Source organism: Pyxicephalus adspersus, chromosome 8 (assembly GCF_032062135.1).
Source record: "Pyxicephalus adspersus chromosome 8, UCB_Pads_2.0, whole genome shotgun sequence".
NCBI lineage: Eukaryota > Metazoa > Chordata > Amphibia > Anura > Pyxicephalidae > Pyxicephalus > Pyxicephalus adspersus.
The window spans coordinates 21748993-21767266 of NC_092865.1; the positions used below are offsets into that span (position 1 = coordinate 21748993).

An 18274-nucleotide genomic window follows, 5' to 3' on the forward strand; every position below is an offset into this window, starting at 1 on the left:
TTAAATAACCATTCAACACAAATAACCAATAAATAATCAGTAAAATAAATAACAACAACTAAATAACAATAAAAGATCCCAATTCTAACACCTTATAGGGAAACATAAATTACCCTAACATTATTCACATCAAAACTAAATAACCAACATTTTAATTCCCCCTTTTTTAACATTACACCAACAACAATACCTAAAATTATAAAAATCTAAACCTGAACAACCCGGCTGCAGGTCTCAGAAGCCAAAATCTACATCCATCAGGAATTTAACTCCTCCAACAACTCAGACCTTGGCCCCTAGCCGCCCAGCACTGCCTCTGGAGCCATGACCTTCACTCCACCATAAAGGAGGAACCCCACCAAAGAAGATCCTCCTGCAGACATCCACCTCTTAAAACAAGCCCAGAATCCTTGCCTTCCAAGACGCCAACTGCCAACACTCACAAATCCTAAACCTAAAAACGGAGGGGGGACAGGAAACTTTTCTTTCCCACTTCTGTGTCTACCCTTTTAAACCCCCCTATGACTAATCCCCTCCTACGCTCTACCACTGCCCCTCCCATCCATTAACACACATCTTTCTGTTAACCCTTAACACTCCCCTGGGGCTAGCCTCACACCCTGTCATGTAGGCCCTGTGCCTAGTGTGCCTATGTCTCTGGGCCTCTCTTGACTATAGACTCCCTATACTACAGTGTTGATTCGCCCAGTGTTATGCATGGGGTAAATCACATGCTGCTCCTCTGCTAGAAGTTATCTTTAGCACCTTTGGATGACCAGAACAGCAGGATTGGAAGGAAATATAAAGATTTGCTTCTTGGTATGGGGGGAGAAGGTTTAAGGAAAACATATTGTTTTGACCCTAGTGCACAAGATTGCTATCAAAAATCTCTGCAACTAGACCAAGCACCTTGGCAGCAATCTTCCAATATATGCTGATAGCATTTTAATGCATGTGATGTGCCTGCAAAAGCCTCTCTAATGTAGACATTGAAACATACTACTGCTGGGTGGTGCTGTCTTTGATGTAATGTTAACAGCCCCAGATGACTCTCTTATAGTAATGCTTTTTAGTATTATAGTGGTGCTCCTCCCCTGGAAGTTACAGAAAAGAATATGTAGGGATGGGGAGGAGAAGTTGGGTTAGCACAGACAGTAATTAGTCTTTCCTAGAAGAGAAGAGAACTATGACATATAATGGTGGTGGTGGCTGCTCCAGGAAATCATCTCTTCCTGATGTAATTGAGTTTACAAACATGTTCAACAGCATATTGAAAGTCAAAAAAAAAAATAAATAATGGAAAAGAAAAAAAACTGTGAGCATTTAAAATACTTATTTTTTTGGTGCTTGGACCTGTATTCCTGATACTCTTGTAACAGGGTCCTGTTAGAGACAAACACATTGTATTCCATAACAACTGGTAGGAAAACTATTCTGCTTTACAGGACTGAGGTCAAAATGTTAAGGTCTTCTTCACACATTGTATTACTGAGAGTTACTGCATGCAGCAAAATGCATAGTATGTTGCACATTGTGTAGCGTTTAGGCACAATCATTTAAAATGGGCTTTCCACACATGGCAAATGAAGGAAAACTAGACCTGCTTTTTTATTCTAAACACAATACATGTGCTTTGTGGTGTTCTGTATTGTGGGTCTGTCCACACGTCTGCATTGAGGTGCCTTTCTATATCCAATCTGTGTTACTGCTATACCTAGGTGTGAAGCCAACCAGTAGGGAAGAACTGGATGCTGTATGCCAGAAGGTCTCCTCTTCAATTCTTTTAACAGGGAGGCTATCTCATCAACACCCTCTAAGGTTGGGTTCAAACTGCTGTTCTGTTACAGCACGCACGTTGCATTAAGGAAGCTTATTTATTTAAATAGGCTGCCTAACTTACCAATTTTTTTATAACACCTATCACAATATACATGCGTTGCAGTCAGCTGCAACAAAAGTTTATTGGGAAGAAGTGCTATTCAAATTGAATAGAAGTGCACTAACCTATGCAACGTGCATTACTTTATATTGCTGTATTGCTTGTACCAATATGTGCATCACCACACCATGATAGCTTGAAAAGTGCCTTAGGGTATGTATACACATGTGAGATGATTCTGGCCCGATATGAATGGTCTGGCTCATCTTGGGCAGTTGCTGGATGTCATTCATGGATTGGTCCAAAAAGATTGTCTGATGGAGATCGACTGCTGTACAAGTTAATGGAGAAGAGTTGAGTGCCATTCTGTCCAGGAAACATAAAAGATTGTTTCCAGCACAAAATGCACGTATATACACTGCCAAACTGTTTATCTGGTGTTTTATACATTAAATGCTATAAATTCCTTCTTTGTTGACACAGATTGAGATTGTTCAGTGGGTATTTACTATTCACATTTCAATATAGAACAGCAGTGGAGGAACTGATACATCGGTGAATAAAGCAGCAGATAATGGCACATGAACAGAAAAAAAGCCTTAATCTTTTAGTCTAAATATTCACAGCAAAGTAACATCATGCTGCCCACAGCGAGCCTATAGCTGTAAATGAGTAAACCCAGCGAGCTGTACACAGAGGAATCTGATAATCAGATCACAGCACAAAGGGAGCTCACAGTCTAGACCAGTACACAGTGAGCGCATTATTATAGATCAGTGCACGCGGGAAGACGTCTCTAAATGTGAAACTGAGTGTTATCCATCAATGAGCTGTCACATGCCACTGACTACAGATAAGTGCTACGACTTACAGTGTCAGGGGACGGTATAGATGTATGTACGGCCCAAGAGCCCTATTCAAATGGGGGTCACAGCATCCAATGCGCTGCTGTCTATGTCACAGAACACTGCACACAGGTTTGTGGTAGCCAAATTTTAAAGCAAGCAGAACTAGGAGTCTTGGAGCAGAACACAAAACAAACTAGCTTTCTCATGCCAGTAGAGACTATATGCCCAAAATCTAATTCCAGCAATAAACAGATAGACAATGTGCTGTTTTTCTGCTCCATAAGCTTTATGGCAGGTAGCGTCTTATTGGAGAAGCTAGTAAAACTCATATGGTGCCAGCTGAGCAATTGGCACGCTTAGCATCTGGTACCATCCATTCTGCCACACCTGTTGTCATAGTACCCTGGTGCCATGGAGAATTAGATAGGGTTGCCGTGTTATATTCTTTCCACCTTTGTGTATAGAGGCCTTTTGATTCTCTCTTGGGTTAGTGTAGTGACGGAGGAGGGACAGGAAGGAAATCTCCCATGAGGTCTTTAGTTACTTCCACACATGCAACAGCCAAGATGCTGTGTAGGCTGTAGTGACAGTAAAGAAGAAATGCAAAATGAAAGGAGATAAAAAAGCTATAAAGCCAAAGAATAAACACCATATATATGTGTGGGCAGTGACTGAAGGTAACCAGAGACATATAAGCTATCAGACATGTAATGTAGTGTAACCACTGCTTCTGAAACATGGACACTTACTATTGGATCTCCTATTCCTATTGGAATTCTGAAAAACAGTAGTTGAGACAGTAAATGACCAACTGGTGCAGGCAGAGGGACAGCTTTGAATCAGTGATCCCCTTAAGATATCTTGATTTAGCAGAACTCTGAGTGTGCAGATCTAGTAGAGTCTGGGCTCAGAGGAAATGGGTTGACTATCAGACCAGGGGTATCTTCATGCAGAAAATAAGTAAAGGGGAGTGTTCTGTGGATGGAGCTAGCTGAACATCATCCTTATTAGTCAAAAAGAGAGGGCAAGTAAGGGCAGCCTCCATATTTGTTTGGCAGAAGTTTTCTTTAAAGGACACCTGTCATCCATGTGAGCGGCCCCTGAAAAAAAAAAAATACATTGCTGTAATTCTGATCTTCTGATTAGAATGTTTATTTGACTGACCTGTAACAGGATTACATATAAGCAGGATTATAACCAGGGTAGTTCAGAGGTTTACATATTTCCCACCCTGCTACTCAGCCACCCTCCATCCCACATTTTCTAAATCCAGAATAACCACTGAACACTCAATTAATAATAACCATAAAATATTATGTTGTAAAGAAATAACATACTAGAACATTTTCCCTTTAAGACTGCAGGTCATTTAAAGCATTATAATATAAAAGTAAAGTACAACATTTTTTGGACCCCAACTGCACTGCACCACTTTTTCCAAGCCGATAATAATTTTTTGCAGACCAGCACATGGCCCCAACACCATATTTTACCATGTAACATAGAGGACACCACAATAAAGATAGGTCCCTCCATATAATCAGAAAGTATGATGGTCAGATGACCTTAACTGAAACCACAAAACCAGAAATTTTTCTTTTTTCCAAGATGGCGGCCTGAGTATGTCTCCTATACATTTAGGTTTCCTTTACATTTAGGAACAGTGGAGAACTATGCTAGTTATTTTTAGACTGTGTTTAACAATTTATAATCCTTCTTTATGTTATATAACATTTTTTCTAATTAAAAAAAAATAGGATATTGGTTTTAAAAGGAAAGCAACAGTCACAATACAGAATTCACTAATAAGTAAGTCAAAAGAAAAGCTGCTTAGCTGTGTCTGCATGTTGTATGATTTTCTTTTTTTTTTTTTTTTCATCAAAGACTTGTGGTCTGCCATTGAAAGAACTGCTTGTTATATGATGGTTTATGTTCAGAAGCAGTGTGATCGCAGGGAAAACATCCTCCCACTCAGATCCAGTGACCGCAATCAGTGTAGCATCCAGGAACTGAGGGTGCTGGAAGTTCAAAATAAAGACTTCCTAAAAAAAAAAAAAGTTTTATTAGAGTTTTTTCAATTAAAACATACATTTTTAAACTTTATTTAATGTATGTATACTTAAAGCTGACCTAAACTCAAATTTTTACTTTAAATAAAAGGGTAGACAACCCTTTTATATAAAGTAATAAAATAGTTCTTTAAAAAAAAAAAAGTAAACCTTCTACCCTTTCTGTCTTGATCGCTGTAACAATCAACATCAAATGGGAGTGCAGAGCCTCCTGGGATACAAATGTCACGCATGCCAGGAGGCTCTTGGCTGCTCCTTCCAACGTGCTTGATCTAGGGAATGCACAAAAGGGGCATTTTTATTTATTGAGGGGAAAGAGATGCCGACCTCACCCACATGCATCCCCTGTTATAGTAGGCTTCGTCACCCGATCTCGTGCCTGTGCAGTGTGAGTTCAGGTCAAGTACCCAGAAGAAGGAGGCCGATAATGGCAGCGCCCGGTGCTTCCTTCGCGCCAGGATGAAGAATAATTCCAGGATGGGACAGGACCTAATTGGGGAAAGCTCCACAATCAAGGGATCTGCGGAATTAAAGGTAAGTGTGATCTTTTACATTTTCGGTTTAGTTCCGCTTTAAAACTTTTTTGCAAAGGTTTTATTGCTCAGACCAACTTGAAAAATATGGTTACATTGAACCAAATGGGTCTGTTCCTTATCTTTTTTTTGACTGGCAGTAGGAGGTGGCATAATTACTGCACGTTTTTGGATGCTACATGCAGCATTTTGGGGCAGTTTGCCACTCCTGCCACCTCCATAGACTTAATTTTGTGCCACATGCAAATCCCCCAAAAAAACAATTGTAAGTATGTCTTAAGCCTTCACAACTGTTTTTTACAAACATTTTAATTTCACAGCAAACAGTAAAAAAAGGAACCTCTTTGCTATGCTGCTTGCAAACACTTGCACATGCATTTAGAAATGCATGTAAAAAAAAGTGTGGCAGTAAAAAGAGTGGCCTGTTTGTTGGTAAACCCGGTAGTTAAATACTAATAGTCTGAACATTGCCTATGGGTTTTAAAATAGAGCACACAATATTACCATATGGAATGTTTACCCGATTAAACCTTTTCAACTATTTAATCTTTCTTTCTTTAAAGAAAAATGCATTGCCTATATTACAAAGAAACCAAGCAGCCATAACCTGATATTCTGTGAGTTTAGTAATAACTGTCTTTCTCTCCAGAAAGACGATCTTTGTTCAGGCATCAGTCAAGGTTCGCTTCTACTTGCTGAAATAAAATTCTGCCTCGGAGATGACACAGTCACGTAAATCCTTTTTTCTTTGCAGTTTTGTTCACAAATGTTCAGCCCCTGATGTAGTCTCACACGTTGTTGCAAAGGTACAACATTGCAATGTGATCACATCATGTCAGGAAACAAAGAAAATGCTTCCTTTTGCCTGCAGCAGACAGATGCCACCCTCCCAGCCTGATTTACAGTGCTTGCACTCTAGCCAAGTGACTTTTCCAAATGAAGTAACCAACAACTAGCTGCATACTAAAACAAGGATTTTTATTGTCCTCATTGTGTGAAAACAGTTCTCACTTTCCTTTTTTTTTTAAAAAATGGAGTGTATCTTTAAGTGAAAGAGGGAAGATAAAGTAATAAAAGATGAGCCAAAGAGGGGGCGAAGAGGGAATGGAGATAAAAGACAGAAGAAGGGAGAGCAATATTACAGAAGTACATCTTACTCAGCCACAATACATTATTAAATTCCCATTCTCTGAGATTCTTCCTAAGCTTCAGCTTCTCATTATTTGTATTAAGAAAATAAATATGTCCTGAAAGCTGCATTTGCTCAGGCTGTCTTTTATGTGTAATAAACGTTCTGCATAAATATGTAAGCAAGTAAATGGAAGGCAGGCTCCCCCTTTTTACATCTCAGAAATATACCAGTACTGCAGGAAAATATATATATATTTTTTTCCTGGCTATTTTCATTTCCTATCATATTAAAGGTTTCCATGGCGACATTAGCGGTAGCGATTCGATGCCTTTAGGCTTTAAACTTTTATCAGAAAAGCTAAAAAAAGATGGATTTGTATTAGTGTGACTTTGCCCCTTATGTGTCCCCTTTTTAATAAGTAACACAATGCTGGTTCACCTTACTAGGTATTGTCTTGTACCAAAGTGTAACTGGGGATTTCTGCACTCTCAGTTTGGAGATCGTCACAGTCACGTCCCCTGCTCTGTCTGTCCACCCAAAACCATTTTTTGATTAAGGTAGATGCTGGAGAATTAATAATGAACTGGAAATAATTAGAAATAGTTGCAGTACTACTAGGGAGCTGTTTTAGGTTTTGTCCATTTAATGTTGAAATATACACAGCTTTTCCTCTCAGCACAGACAGCCTGCCTAGAGATCTGATTTTTTTTACTGCAGTTAATTAACACAAGTCTTGTCCTTACCCCAGCCATACATGTTACCATCTGGAAGTATAATCTTTGGATAATCAAGCACAAAGTACCAAATATGTGTAATGTGCGGTCTCACCTAAACTAACCAATTTGTAACCAATTAGGCAAATCCTTTCCCTACAAATTATTGGTAGAATAAAAGGGATTGACACTCAGTGAACACTAGTACACTAGTTGTATTAAAATATGCATATACTGATTGTCAATGAATACCTACCCTACCTATGAAAATGTTTTTTTTCTCCTGGAGTTCAACAGCGACTCATTATTTTATCTCTTGAGGTCTGTAGTAATGGAATTTCCTGCACTCCTGATATGATCATTATAAGGGGCTTACACTCTCCATATTGGGTTTTTGTAGTAAAGACCCTCTGCCGGGACGGATTTATTATACATTTAGTTAAATATCTGGCATTATTGCTGTAGTTAGCAAGTCAGGGCTGTGATTACTTTTTCTGCTTTCTGCAGGTTAAGTTTCCTAGCTTAGTGATTGATTTTCTACCTGGGAGGAGTTTCAGAAAACAATGTAACGAGACAATCCCAAATTGGGGACATTTGTCCTACCCAATGCTCACCCAATAACTGGGAGTGTTGATGGGTTGGGTTCAGTACAGTGGATACATATTTAGCCACATTTAGCCACATGTGCGCAACAAGGTAAACCTGTGTGGTTAGACCTAACCCAAACAGTGCCTTGGGCCATATGACTTGGGACCACCTGCTTTGGGGCCTGATTGATGGTCTGCTTAGATCTTGTCCTAGGTGTTTTGGTTGTGGGTGGGGCCCCCACGGGTGGGGCCCCCACCCACTTCCACCCACTTTATTTACAGCCATTTTATCTGCTCTTTATGAATATTGGATTGGAAAAAATGTTGGGTCACCCGAGGAGGCAGGCTGTATGTACCTGTTTTTCCTGATAAGAGGTTTTTGGGGTGTCTGATCCATTCACCCCATCCTCTCCTAAGCCTGAAGCTTAGGGTGCCTAATGAGAGAGAGCTCTTCATCCCTCCATAATGTAAAACTACTATTTCGCTGCATGAGATCGACATCTCTTTTCCCTCAGTGTAGGAAAATGCCTCTTCTGCACATGCCTGATCTCGGGCTTGCGCAGAAGGAGCAGCCAGGAGCCTTGCGGTATTCATGACATAGGTATCCCCGGAGGCTCTGCGCTCCCATTCAGTTTTGATCGCCGTTGGTCTTGTTTGCACATCACATACAAAAAAACAGGAACTAACTGACAGACGTCCACCACCACCACTCCAATAAATAAAATATTACTTCTGTATCAAATAATTTTTCCAGTGATCAGTCATATGCTGGAGTCTCAGAGACATTTATGTTTCAGTGTGACACACGAATTCTTTACAGCCCTTTGTGGCCTACCCTGGACATAAGCTACACATGTAATAATTGTAAACAATTGTTAGTGATTGGCAAACAACAAGTGCTGTCCAGACAGGGCTTTTTGTTCTATGGAATGAAGAGGATGAGCTGGAGGTGTTCCTTTACATAATAAACAGCAACACTCATTAGCTGTTGGTCATTCAGCAATCCAGCAAGATGGATCACTAAGCAACGTTGGAGGACAGCTGTATAGCCGCACAATTTTCTTCACAAATCTTTGTCTTGGGCAAAGAATGTCTAGTGTCTGTATATAGCTTGAGTGTGTATCATTGGTGGTCAGATAGATCATAAAGGACACATGTGCAGAGGAAATGCACCCTTTCACATTTGATGTTTCAGCTTGTTGCTCCTCACATAGGGAAGCACTCATCTATAGTGCTACCTGAACCTCATCTAGCAGTCAAGAACTCAAAGCTTTTATAGTACACCTGATGATATTTTCAAGCTGTGTCTCTCCCCTCTGTGCTTTACCTTTACACTTATTACCCAGTTTAGTGCAACTGTGCAATCACTTTCTCTAATACCAGTTTACCCAAATCAATAGACTGTAAATAGTAGGACCCATTCACAACTGTTATGCTGCAGTGTAATAAATGGATCATCTTAGCATGCATTATAACACATGTTGACATGTGTTGTGATAAGAGAGTCCTATTCATTATTTGCTGTGCATTGTGCATTGGCACGTGTGAGGATGGGCAATTCAAACTAAGTGTGATGAAAAATTCCATAATATGGATTATCATCAGTGAAATCATGCTAGAACAAATATTAGATGCAGAATTATAAGCGGCAGTATATGCAACTTTTGACTTTTCCTGTAAAACCTGTGGACTCTGTGCCCATCTGCCTTTCAAGCCTTTGTATTTGTAATTGAGGTCACCCATGAAATTAAAGGACCAACACGAAGGCCCTGGGTGGATTAGTATAAAGTTTTGTCTGACTTTTACAGAAAAAGTCAAGATTTCTATTTACTATTTCTCTGTTTTTTTACTGTCACAATGAATTGCCAGATCCTATGACCACCTGAAAGCCATCATTTGCAGTCTAGTCCCTATGCAAGGCTCTTGGACCTTTCAATAACCAGCTTGACAATTGCCCCTCAGTGCCATTCAGGATTTGTAAATAGATATAAAAAAAAGATGAAAATGAATTCCCTTCCAATTAAGAAGATAGTTAAACCCCAGTCAGTCACTTCAATTTGGCAAGATTCAATCGCTCAACATCACATGTAAAATATTTACTAAAATGATTAAAATATCATCATGAAAAGTCTTGTGATATTTGGCTATAATCTTCAGCAGTAATTCCACACACATCTTACTGATTTTAAATGAACAAAGGTCTGTAAGTGAAGATTTTGCATAATTAAGTAATCTTCTGTATTATTTTTGAACATTCGGCATACATATTCCTTAAAAAGTGTTTTTCTAGCTATACTTAATAATGATATTTCTCAAACATGTCTCTCAAAGTGTTTGTGCTTAACTCTCGTTGTTCATCTTCAACAAAATGCTCTCAGCTGGTTGTAAGGTTTTCCAGCATTATGTCTTTGTATACTGCAATGCTGAAGGTCCTGACAGCCTGTGTTTTTCCCAGAACCGTACCTTTATCTCACCATCCTACTGACTCTTGACTTGTCAGTTTAGCCCTCAGACTACATGTTGTGCAGGTCCATCTAATAATAGATTCCGAGGTAGTTTGGAGGCAGTTCTCAATAGGACCCCGAGGTAGAGGGTCTGGATGTTTAAAGCTCGGCAGAATGGTTAAATATATCCGAGATTGTATAGCTTGTATGAAAGTGGTAACTAAAAAGGAACTTTGAAATAGAAAATACATTGGAATATGTAAGATTGGCTGGGGTCTTTTCATACAAAACTCTGGGTCCAATGGTTTTTACTCACACCACTGTCACAATGAATACCCAGCATCCTTGCAAAACAAAATTTTGTGCCTGGCTTTTGTGACTTTTGACACATGGCTGCTTTACACCTCCTCAGGAGTTACAATTTAAAACTAACCTAAACTAAAATTTTTACTTTACATAAATAGTAGACCACCCTTTTTTTCTTTAATAAAGCGGAACTATCATTTAAAAACCACTTACCTATATAGGTTGGAAGAAGTCGATCAATCCGCGATCCTAGTCCAGTTGGTCCTGCGCCGCCCCTTCTACCTTCTTCGTCCACTGAACACCAGGTGCAGCCATCTTCTTCCTGTTCTTACAGGTTCTTCTTCCTACGTCACCTGATCTGAAACTGCTCAGTTGTGAGATGAGGGTGACATGTTTCTGATAGAAAAAAGTGTGCATGCAAGAGATCACCCCCTTTTTTTCAGTAGAGCAGGGATCAGCAAACTCTGGCCTATTGCCCCCTCCCCTGGCCGATCTGGCCTAAGGCCTGCAACCCGCTGCTCTGGAGCCCCGGGTTGCTGGCCAGATCTGCCAAGGGGCATTAGGAACTACCAGAGCCGCCGGAGCTCCTCCTTGCTCCCCTATTTAGCATTGCCGGCGTTGATACTTACGCCGCCGCGGTAAATAGGAAAATCTCCCTGAAGGGAAATTCCTCTCCTCCACAATGCATACGGAGGAGAGGGATTTCACTTCAGGGGGCGTTCCCTGGTGGTTGGCGGAGCCATTAGGGTGGGACACAGAGTCCGGCCTAGTGTGCTCTCACCCACCCCTAAAATGGCCCAGCGGCCATAAAAGTTTGCCGACCCCTGCAGTGGAGGAAATCTCCTTCGGGGCATGGCCATTCGACACATTATCCACCCTTTTATATTATGTAAAAAATGTAGTGATAGGTCTGCTTTAGGGCTAGGTTCACATGGATGATTTTAGGTGTGGTTACCATCATTCCATTTCAACTGCTAGGCTACCGGATATAGTAACAGTCAATTTCAATAGGTGTCCTGGCCTTTATGGCCAAGTGCTTGAAAACCACTTTAGCAGTGTTTTTATAGTGTTGCTTCTTGCAAAGAAAATGGTTATTTTTAGGAAATGAGAACACATCAACTGTCCTACTAAATGCTTAAAAGAGCATGAAAACTGCATGCAATTACTTTAAAATCCCCAAAAACTACCTGAAAAAGCATTTAATGCAAAAAAACATTTTACACCTGATTAAAGAAGCAGCCTGGCAGGTGTTTGGAAAGCATTTCAATTTTAAATAATTGGAAGTGGCTGAGCAGCCTGACCGCCATAAGATAATGCTTGTTAAGCATTGCCCAAAAATCTTAACTCATCTATACCATGTGCTAAACATCTGCAAATACCTTTAACCACTTTAATTTGTTATAAAATAGGGAAAGAGTTTGGTGGTTCTTTTACACTTTATAAGTGGGGTAATGTTAGGAAACTGTTTCTTTAACTACAAGGACAAGCGTTAGGGATACATGTGAGTAAAAAAAAAAGTGTGTTTTTTATTAGCTCTCTTCTACCTATGAAAATTATATCCTGTTTAATCCTGTTTTACGTCTTTATGCCAGTCATTGGTTCAGTCACTGTCAGCTATGTGGTTTGACTTCTTTACCCTAAAACTGAGACTTGTAGATTATATGTCTTGAGTTATAAATTAAGTCTAAATATATTTATATATTTAGTCCTATGATACTATATATATTAGTATGTTCTCTGAATTCCAATCTCAACCAATACCACTGAACATTATATGAAACTATTGTTTGCAGATCTCTGTAGAAATATTTCCAAATATTGTTCCTGTTTAGACAGTTCTTTGTAAATTTTGCAGATTTAACATTTTAGCTGGTATGCATATAGCATGGGGAATGTAGCATGAGGACTAAATATGAGTAATTACAAATCCCCAACATAAACCTAACTTAGCAGCTGCTTTAAGAATATATATACATGTGGACCAAATGGAAGGTTGTACATTTGCTGGGAATTCTAGCAGCTGCTAGGGCGCCAATCCTCAAAGATGATCCTGGCAGTGCAGTAGATATATGTTTATCAAACAGGTACATTAATTATTGTAACTTAAACACCAGGGATTTAATTTAGCTTTCCTGGGATCCATATCAAAATGTGACCTATTGCATTTAATCATTAAAAGAAAGATTTTGTGTATTTTCAGAGAGCAGATCATATTTTCTGTGATTTTCATATTGTAACATGCTTACTCTCCCATGTTTTAGTACATTGGATAGTAAAATAGAACCAAAGGCTCCTGTATGATGACAGTCTAAATAAATATTATGTCCCATGCAGTGCACAAGTCTAAAACAACCAAAAACATCCTCTAAAGAGGAACTGAACTCAAAATCCCCCAAAACACAAACAATACACTTACCTTCAATCCCACAGGGCAGTCCTATCCATCCTGGAGGTCTCTTCCATCGGGTTACTTACGTGCAATAGGTATTGCACTTAAAAAAACTAACAACAGTTTACTTTAAATTAAATAGTTTTCTACCCTTTTATGTAAAGTGAAAATTCTGAGATCACAGTAGGAGGGTGTTTTTTTTTTACAGAAATAGTGCTACCAATCCAGAAAGTAGTGGGTAGGAGCAGGAGTGGCCAGGTGCTAAAATGACAAGCTATATTGTTAAAAGTTATGCCTTTGCAAAAGTTTTTTTCCTTTTCATCCCTCTGTAATATCAGCAGACACTGCTAACATGAGAGTGGCAACATTGCTCCATGATCAGGATCAGGCAGCTATGTTGCTATACTATCACAGGGAGATGCAATCAAAACACTTTGCTAGCAGGATCAACCTACGTGTTGGACTTTGCAGGAGGATTATGGGAAAAAGTGTAGATTAATTTACAAGTAAGTGCTGCAGGAATTTTTTTTTAATATGTAGTGTGAATATAGAGATTTGAGGATTATTTACCAAAATGATCAAACCCTGAGAACCTTCCTCCTTAACTACTGTTGAGCTAGAATATCAGCTTTTCAGTTCAGGTTTCAGTAAGACACACATCTCAAGAAGCTACTGTAGTGTAAATGTGCACTGCTATGGAAATAACAGCGCACTTTCAAGTTCAAAATCAATCCATAAAGCAGCATTATTTGATCAAAAATCAACAGGATTAGTACAATTCCACTACATAATATATTGAATTACATCAGTATGATGAGTTTGCAAAGCAAAAATCAGCAGGTAAAGTTAATGGTATATTGGTTTGATCTCACCCAGCCCACTAGGATGGCTGTGCTTGTTTGATCTAGAAAAAGTTAGTCTGCTGTGACAGTTACGGAAGCAACCATAAGAGAATGTCTGGGCTGAAGGGTAGGTGGTGTTTTTTTGTAGAGGTTCCATTTTGAAGATACTATCTGTTTGGGATAAAACTGAAAGGTCTTTTGCATACTGTGTCAACTGTATTACCAGTAGGAAGGGACAGTGCACCAAGAAAAAGTGAAAGATGTATGTGGGCTTTACATGACACCACAATTTCATTTTTAGATTTTATTTCTGTGTGATGTTCTACTTTAAGATCAACATGCAAATCAGACATTCCAATCACAAGGCGTTAAAGTGTTGATTGAAGCAGACTAATGGTGTTATATATACATTTTGTGATCAAATCATTTACATGGTGATTATAAGCTCTTGCTTCTGAGAGATTTAACCACTTGTTGACAATCATCTTATTAGCATCACATTATGACAATCATCTCATTAGCAGTATATTGATAGCAGCATGTTATAGATGAGGTGACTAACAAGCAGTTATTACATTTCTCAGTAGCAAAACTGCATGTATAGCCCTACTCTTAAAATAAATCTGTGTATTTCCCTCTCAGGGCAAAACAACAGGTCCACTGATAACTGTATCTTTGGTACGGCTGTCCTTTAAGCCAGGGGTCCCCAACTCCTGGTCTGCGGCCCACTAGGCCCATGGGCATCTGACAGCTGGGCCGCGAGAGCATTGAGACCAGCGTGGTCTACGGCTCTGGCCGGTGCATCTCACAGCGGGAGCAGGAGAAGGACCCGGCTGGGTCCCCCGCCAGAGCCACACACCATGTCTTCCATATGCATTGCAGGCTCAGGGCAGTGAGCGCGTTGTGTCTCTGGAAACAAGCTGCCCACTCTCCCATCCCAGGGCCCGACCTGCGATGGGAGAGTGAGCAGGTTCTGGCATCATGACATCACTCTCAGGAAGTTTCTTCCCATTTCAGTGATACATGGATCCCCCCACATGTGCGGTCCTTAGTCCATACATTAAGTTGTCCGCAAGCTCCAAAAGTTTGGGGACCAATGCTTTAAGCCATTTTTCCCCAATGCCTGATTTCTATCCTTTATAGCTAAACCATACTTGTGGAGACTTCCAGCAGTCCAGCAGAGTACAGTTTACCCATAAGAAGGAATGTTGCTGTATGGTGCAGGGTACAGAGTAGGGTATTTAAAATGATGGTCTTACCTTGCCACTTGTTAACTTCTATTTGCTCGCCAATGTTCCATTAGTGAAGGAAAGTCCGCCCAAGATACACTTCACTGGAGTTGAAGCCATCGAAAGAATGAGAGCTTCATGCAGTCAATACATTGTTTTAGGTTTAGGTTTAGGTGTTAGCTTTATTAATGTTGGGTAAAACATAATTAATTGGTTTCTCCATGCCTTTAACTGGCATCCACACATGTAAGGGTTTAAAATGTAGCTCTTATGTGCAGCTGCTTCCTCCCAGCATGTTTTAACTTAAATAACATAGTCAGTCCCAACAATAAAAAAGTTGTGCACAATTTAAAAATGTTCACAGTCTGTAGACTGTGCTGCCAACCTGATGTGGTCTCAGATGAGGACATGTATAAGGGCATCTAATCCTAAGAGGCATATTAGCTACTCCTCCAAAGTCAAAGTCAAGGTTGTAAATGTTTTAATTGGTTATGCTTAGTTCTTTGAGTTTTAAGTTTTTAATGTGGATTATAGGGCTTGGTTTGAATGTAATTTACTATTTGTTAGCAATTTGGAAATCTTTAAATGTGCATGAATTTATTATTAGGTGGATCATGTACAGTGTAGAATAGCCACACAATCAACATATACAGTACAAACTATAATACTCCCACCTTTGTAAATAAATAGACATGTCTTAAAATATCTTGCTTGTTGGCATAAAGAACCTGACCCTGCTCGCTCCTTGCTGATGATTTAAGCTCCACTTTTCAGAATGCCATACTGAGAAGACATCTTAGTTCCTGCATGCTTCCTGGTCTGCTGGTAATGTGATGTTTAATGTCAGCAATCTCTCAACTCTTCATCCAGTTATGCATCTGCCTTGGGAGACTTTAGTGTTAGGGAGGGCAACGTTAAACAAGGTGGTGTGCTTTAACACACTCTGAGGATAATCAGATATGTCAGCTCCACAATATGGGTTTGAAGAAAAACAATGGAAACATGAAATACGTTATGTTGTTAAAATGAGTTTTTATTTTCAGACAGCACCTTATTTGTTGGTATTATAATGCAAAGTCCTTCCAATGTTTATGTAAACTAAGTTACATTGCAGATAAGGTTTACAAGGTTAATGTAATTTCAGCATTCTTAAATCTGCTTTGAAAATGCAAGGTACACTGTTTGAGGGACTCCTCTGTGATCTTGCTAAACGCAGCATAAAAAATATGTTGGGCAACACATATATAGGTAACAGTCTACCCTCCATTTCCCCATCTACCTGCAAAGACTTGGAAAAGGTAATGTCAACCTCCTTTTGTCGTGTTCTGGTAAATGTAGAGTAGCTCAAATCTGTATGTGAAGACCAACAAGCATTGTGCATCTTCTTGTGAAATTTGGAAGTGCTCCCCATACCTTAGTAAATATATTATCTCCCTTCCTCTACAGGCTTCTATGCTTAAGGTTAGTAATGAGAACATGGGGGACATGGAGTGGTCCACTTTAAAATAGCTCCTGGTAACTTTGCTTTAAGGCTCCTAGTTCAAGCATTTTCTGTTTTAGGGTGACAGCACCCAATTGTGTTGTCACACAGGTACAAGTAGCTATTTTAACACACATTATACAAGTATAATCCCTTGTTGTCCTCATCAGAAATATTTGGAATGTCATAAACCCATTACTAGAGTGCATGTAGGTATAAAACACCTTTATTAAGAGTTGCAGGAGATCTGTAATACTGAGAAGCAGGAAATAATTTAAAAAAAAAGAAATGATAGCAAATGATTATTATATATCGTATTTCAGCAAACTACCAGCTTGGGAGGAACAATGAAGGAATAGTTATAATACAACGATTATGCAATGGATTCCTGTCTAATATATTAACACTTCTATATCAGAATATCTCTAAAACTCTTATCTTTTCTTGTCAGGGAGTTTGGTCGCTGGAAAGTAAAGAACATGGCCTTAGAGAGCAAAGAATTTCCGAATCTCACATTGGCTCCAGAGTTTGTGCGAACCATCCGTCAGCTTGGGAGAAGGCCGTCAACGGCTCAGATTACTGAGAACCTGATCAAAAAATATGGCACGCATATTCTGCTGTCTGCAGTGCTCGGAGGTGAGTTTACCGCCTTGAGCGATGCTGAAAACCTTTGGCTTCTATGTGTGAAATGATCTGTATGCTCCTTCAGATGCACTTAACACTATACAGCAGACTTTCTTGGGGATACAAACAATTAGAGATAATATCACCGACTATGTATAAACCACACTTGATATCTTGTAAGATGAAAAGCACATCACTCTGTTGCTATGGTAACAGATCATACAGGTGACAACATCCCATAAGAACAGATGTGTGACAATGTTTTTTTTATCCTGTTTATGCTTTATGTGGCCAAAGGCTGTTTATTATCTAAACTTTCAAACAGTCCACCAGTGAAGATTGGTGTTAAAAGGGGACATCAGTGTGTATTCATGACATCTACAAATCTACACCCACCATTTCAAGACAAACATGCAGCCAAATATTAGTACACACCAGACTATGATGCTTCCACCTAACTTTGTGTTGCATCATGCTGCAACAACTGACTTTTACTTACTGATATACGTTGTCTGGCCAAAATCATTTCACACACTCTAATATTTCATTGGGCCACCTTCAGCTTTGATTACGGCACGCATTTACCATGATATAATTTCAATAAAGTTATGCACTTATAATATTTCACACTAATAATATGTCATCCAGAGTTGTTGGACAAGATCTTGTATTAATAATGGAAACCACTGCATAAAGTCTTCTCCAGGATATCCCAAAAAATTCTCAATAGGGTTCAAGTCAGTCAATGTGTGAAAATGATATCTCATGCCCCCTGAACCATTTTTCCAGAAACTGAGCCCGATAAATACTGGAATGGTCATCTTGGAATATGCCGATGCCATCAGGGAAGAAGAAATCCATCAATGGAAAAGCCATATTTAGTATATTCAGGTAGTCAACTGAACTTATTTTTTGGACACAATATATTGCTAAACCTAGACCTGACCAATTAAACAAGCCCAGAACATAATTCTATGCCAATAGGTACCCCAGATCTTAACACTGGCCCCACAGGTACCTCAGACCATAACGTCCCCCACAATTTCGGGGACTTATTGACCAGCCAGTGTATAGTGTAGTGCATATTTTCTGAAATATATGTATGGTTAAAAAAAAACATTAGTATAGTATGATTTTTACCTTTTTACCTGCCTTGTAAATGTCTCATACTAATACAGATCCATGATATATATATATAT

The 18274-nt window shown here is 39.3% G+C and overlaps 1 protein-coding gene across 1 annotated transcript in view; it reads left to right on the forward strand.

The window, feature by feature from the left end:
• Positions 1-18274, forward strand: part of BRINP2 (BMP/retinoic acid inducible neural specific 2) — a 202122-nt gene that overhangs the window by 34985 nt on the left and 148863 nt on the right. Inside the window, exon 3 of the mRNA XM_072419737.1 lies at positions 16903-17087. Coding sequence (XP_072275838.1) covers positions 16903-17087 — 185 coding nt within the window. The remainder of the gene's footprint in view (positions 1-16902; positions 17088-18274) is intronic.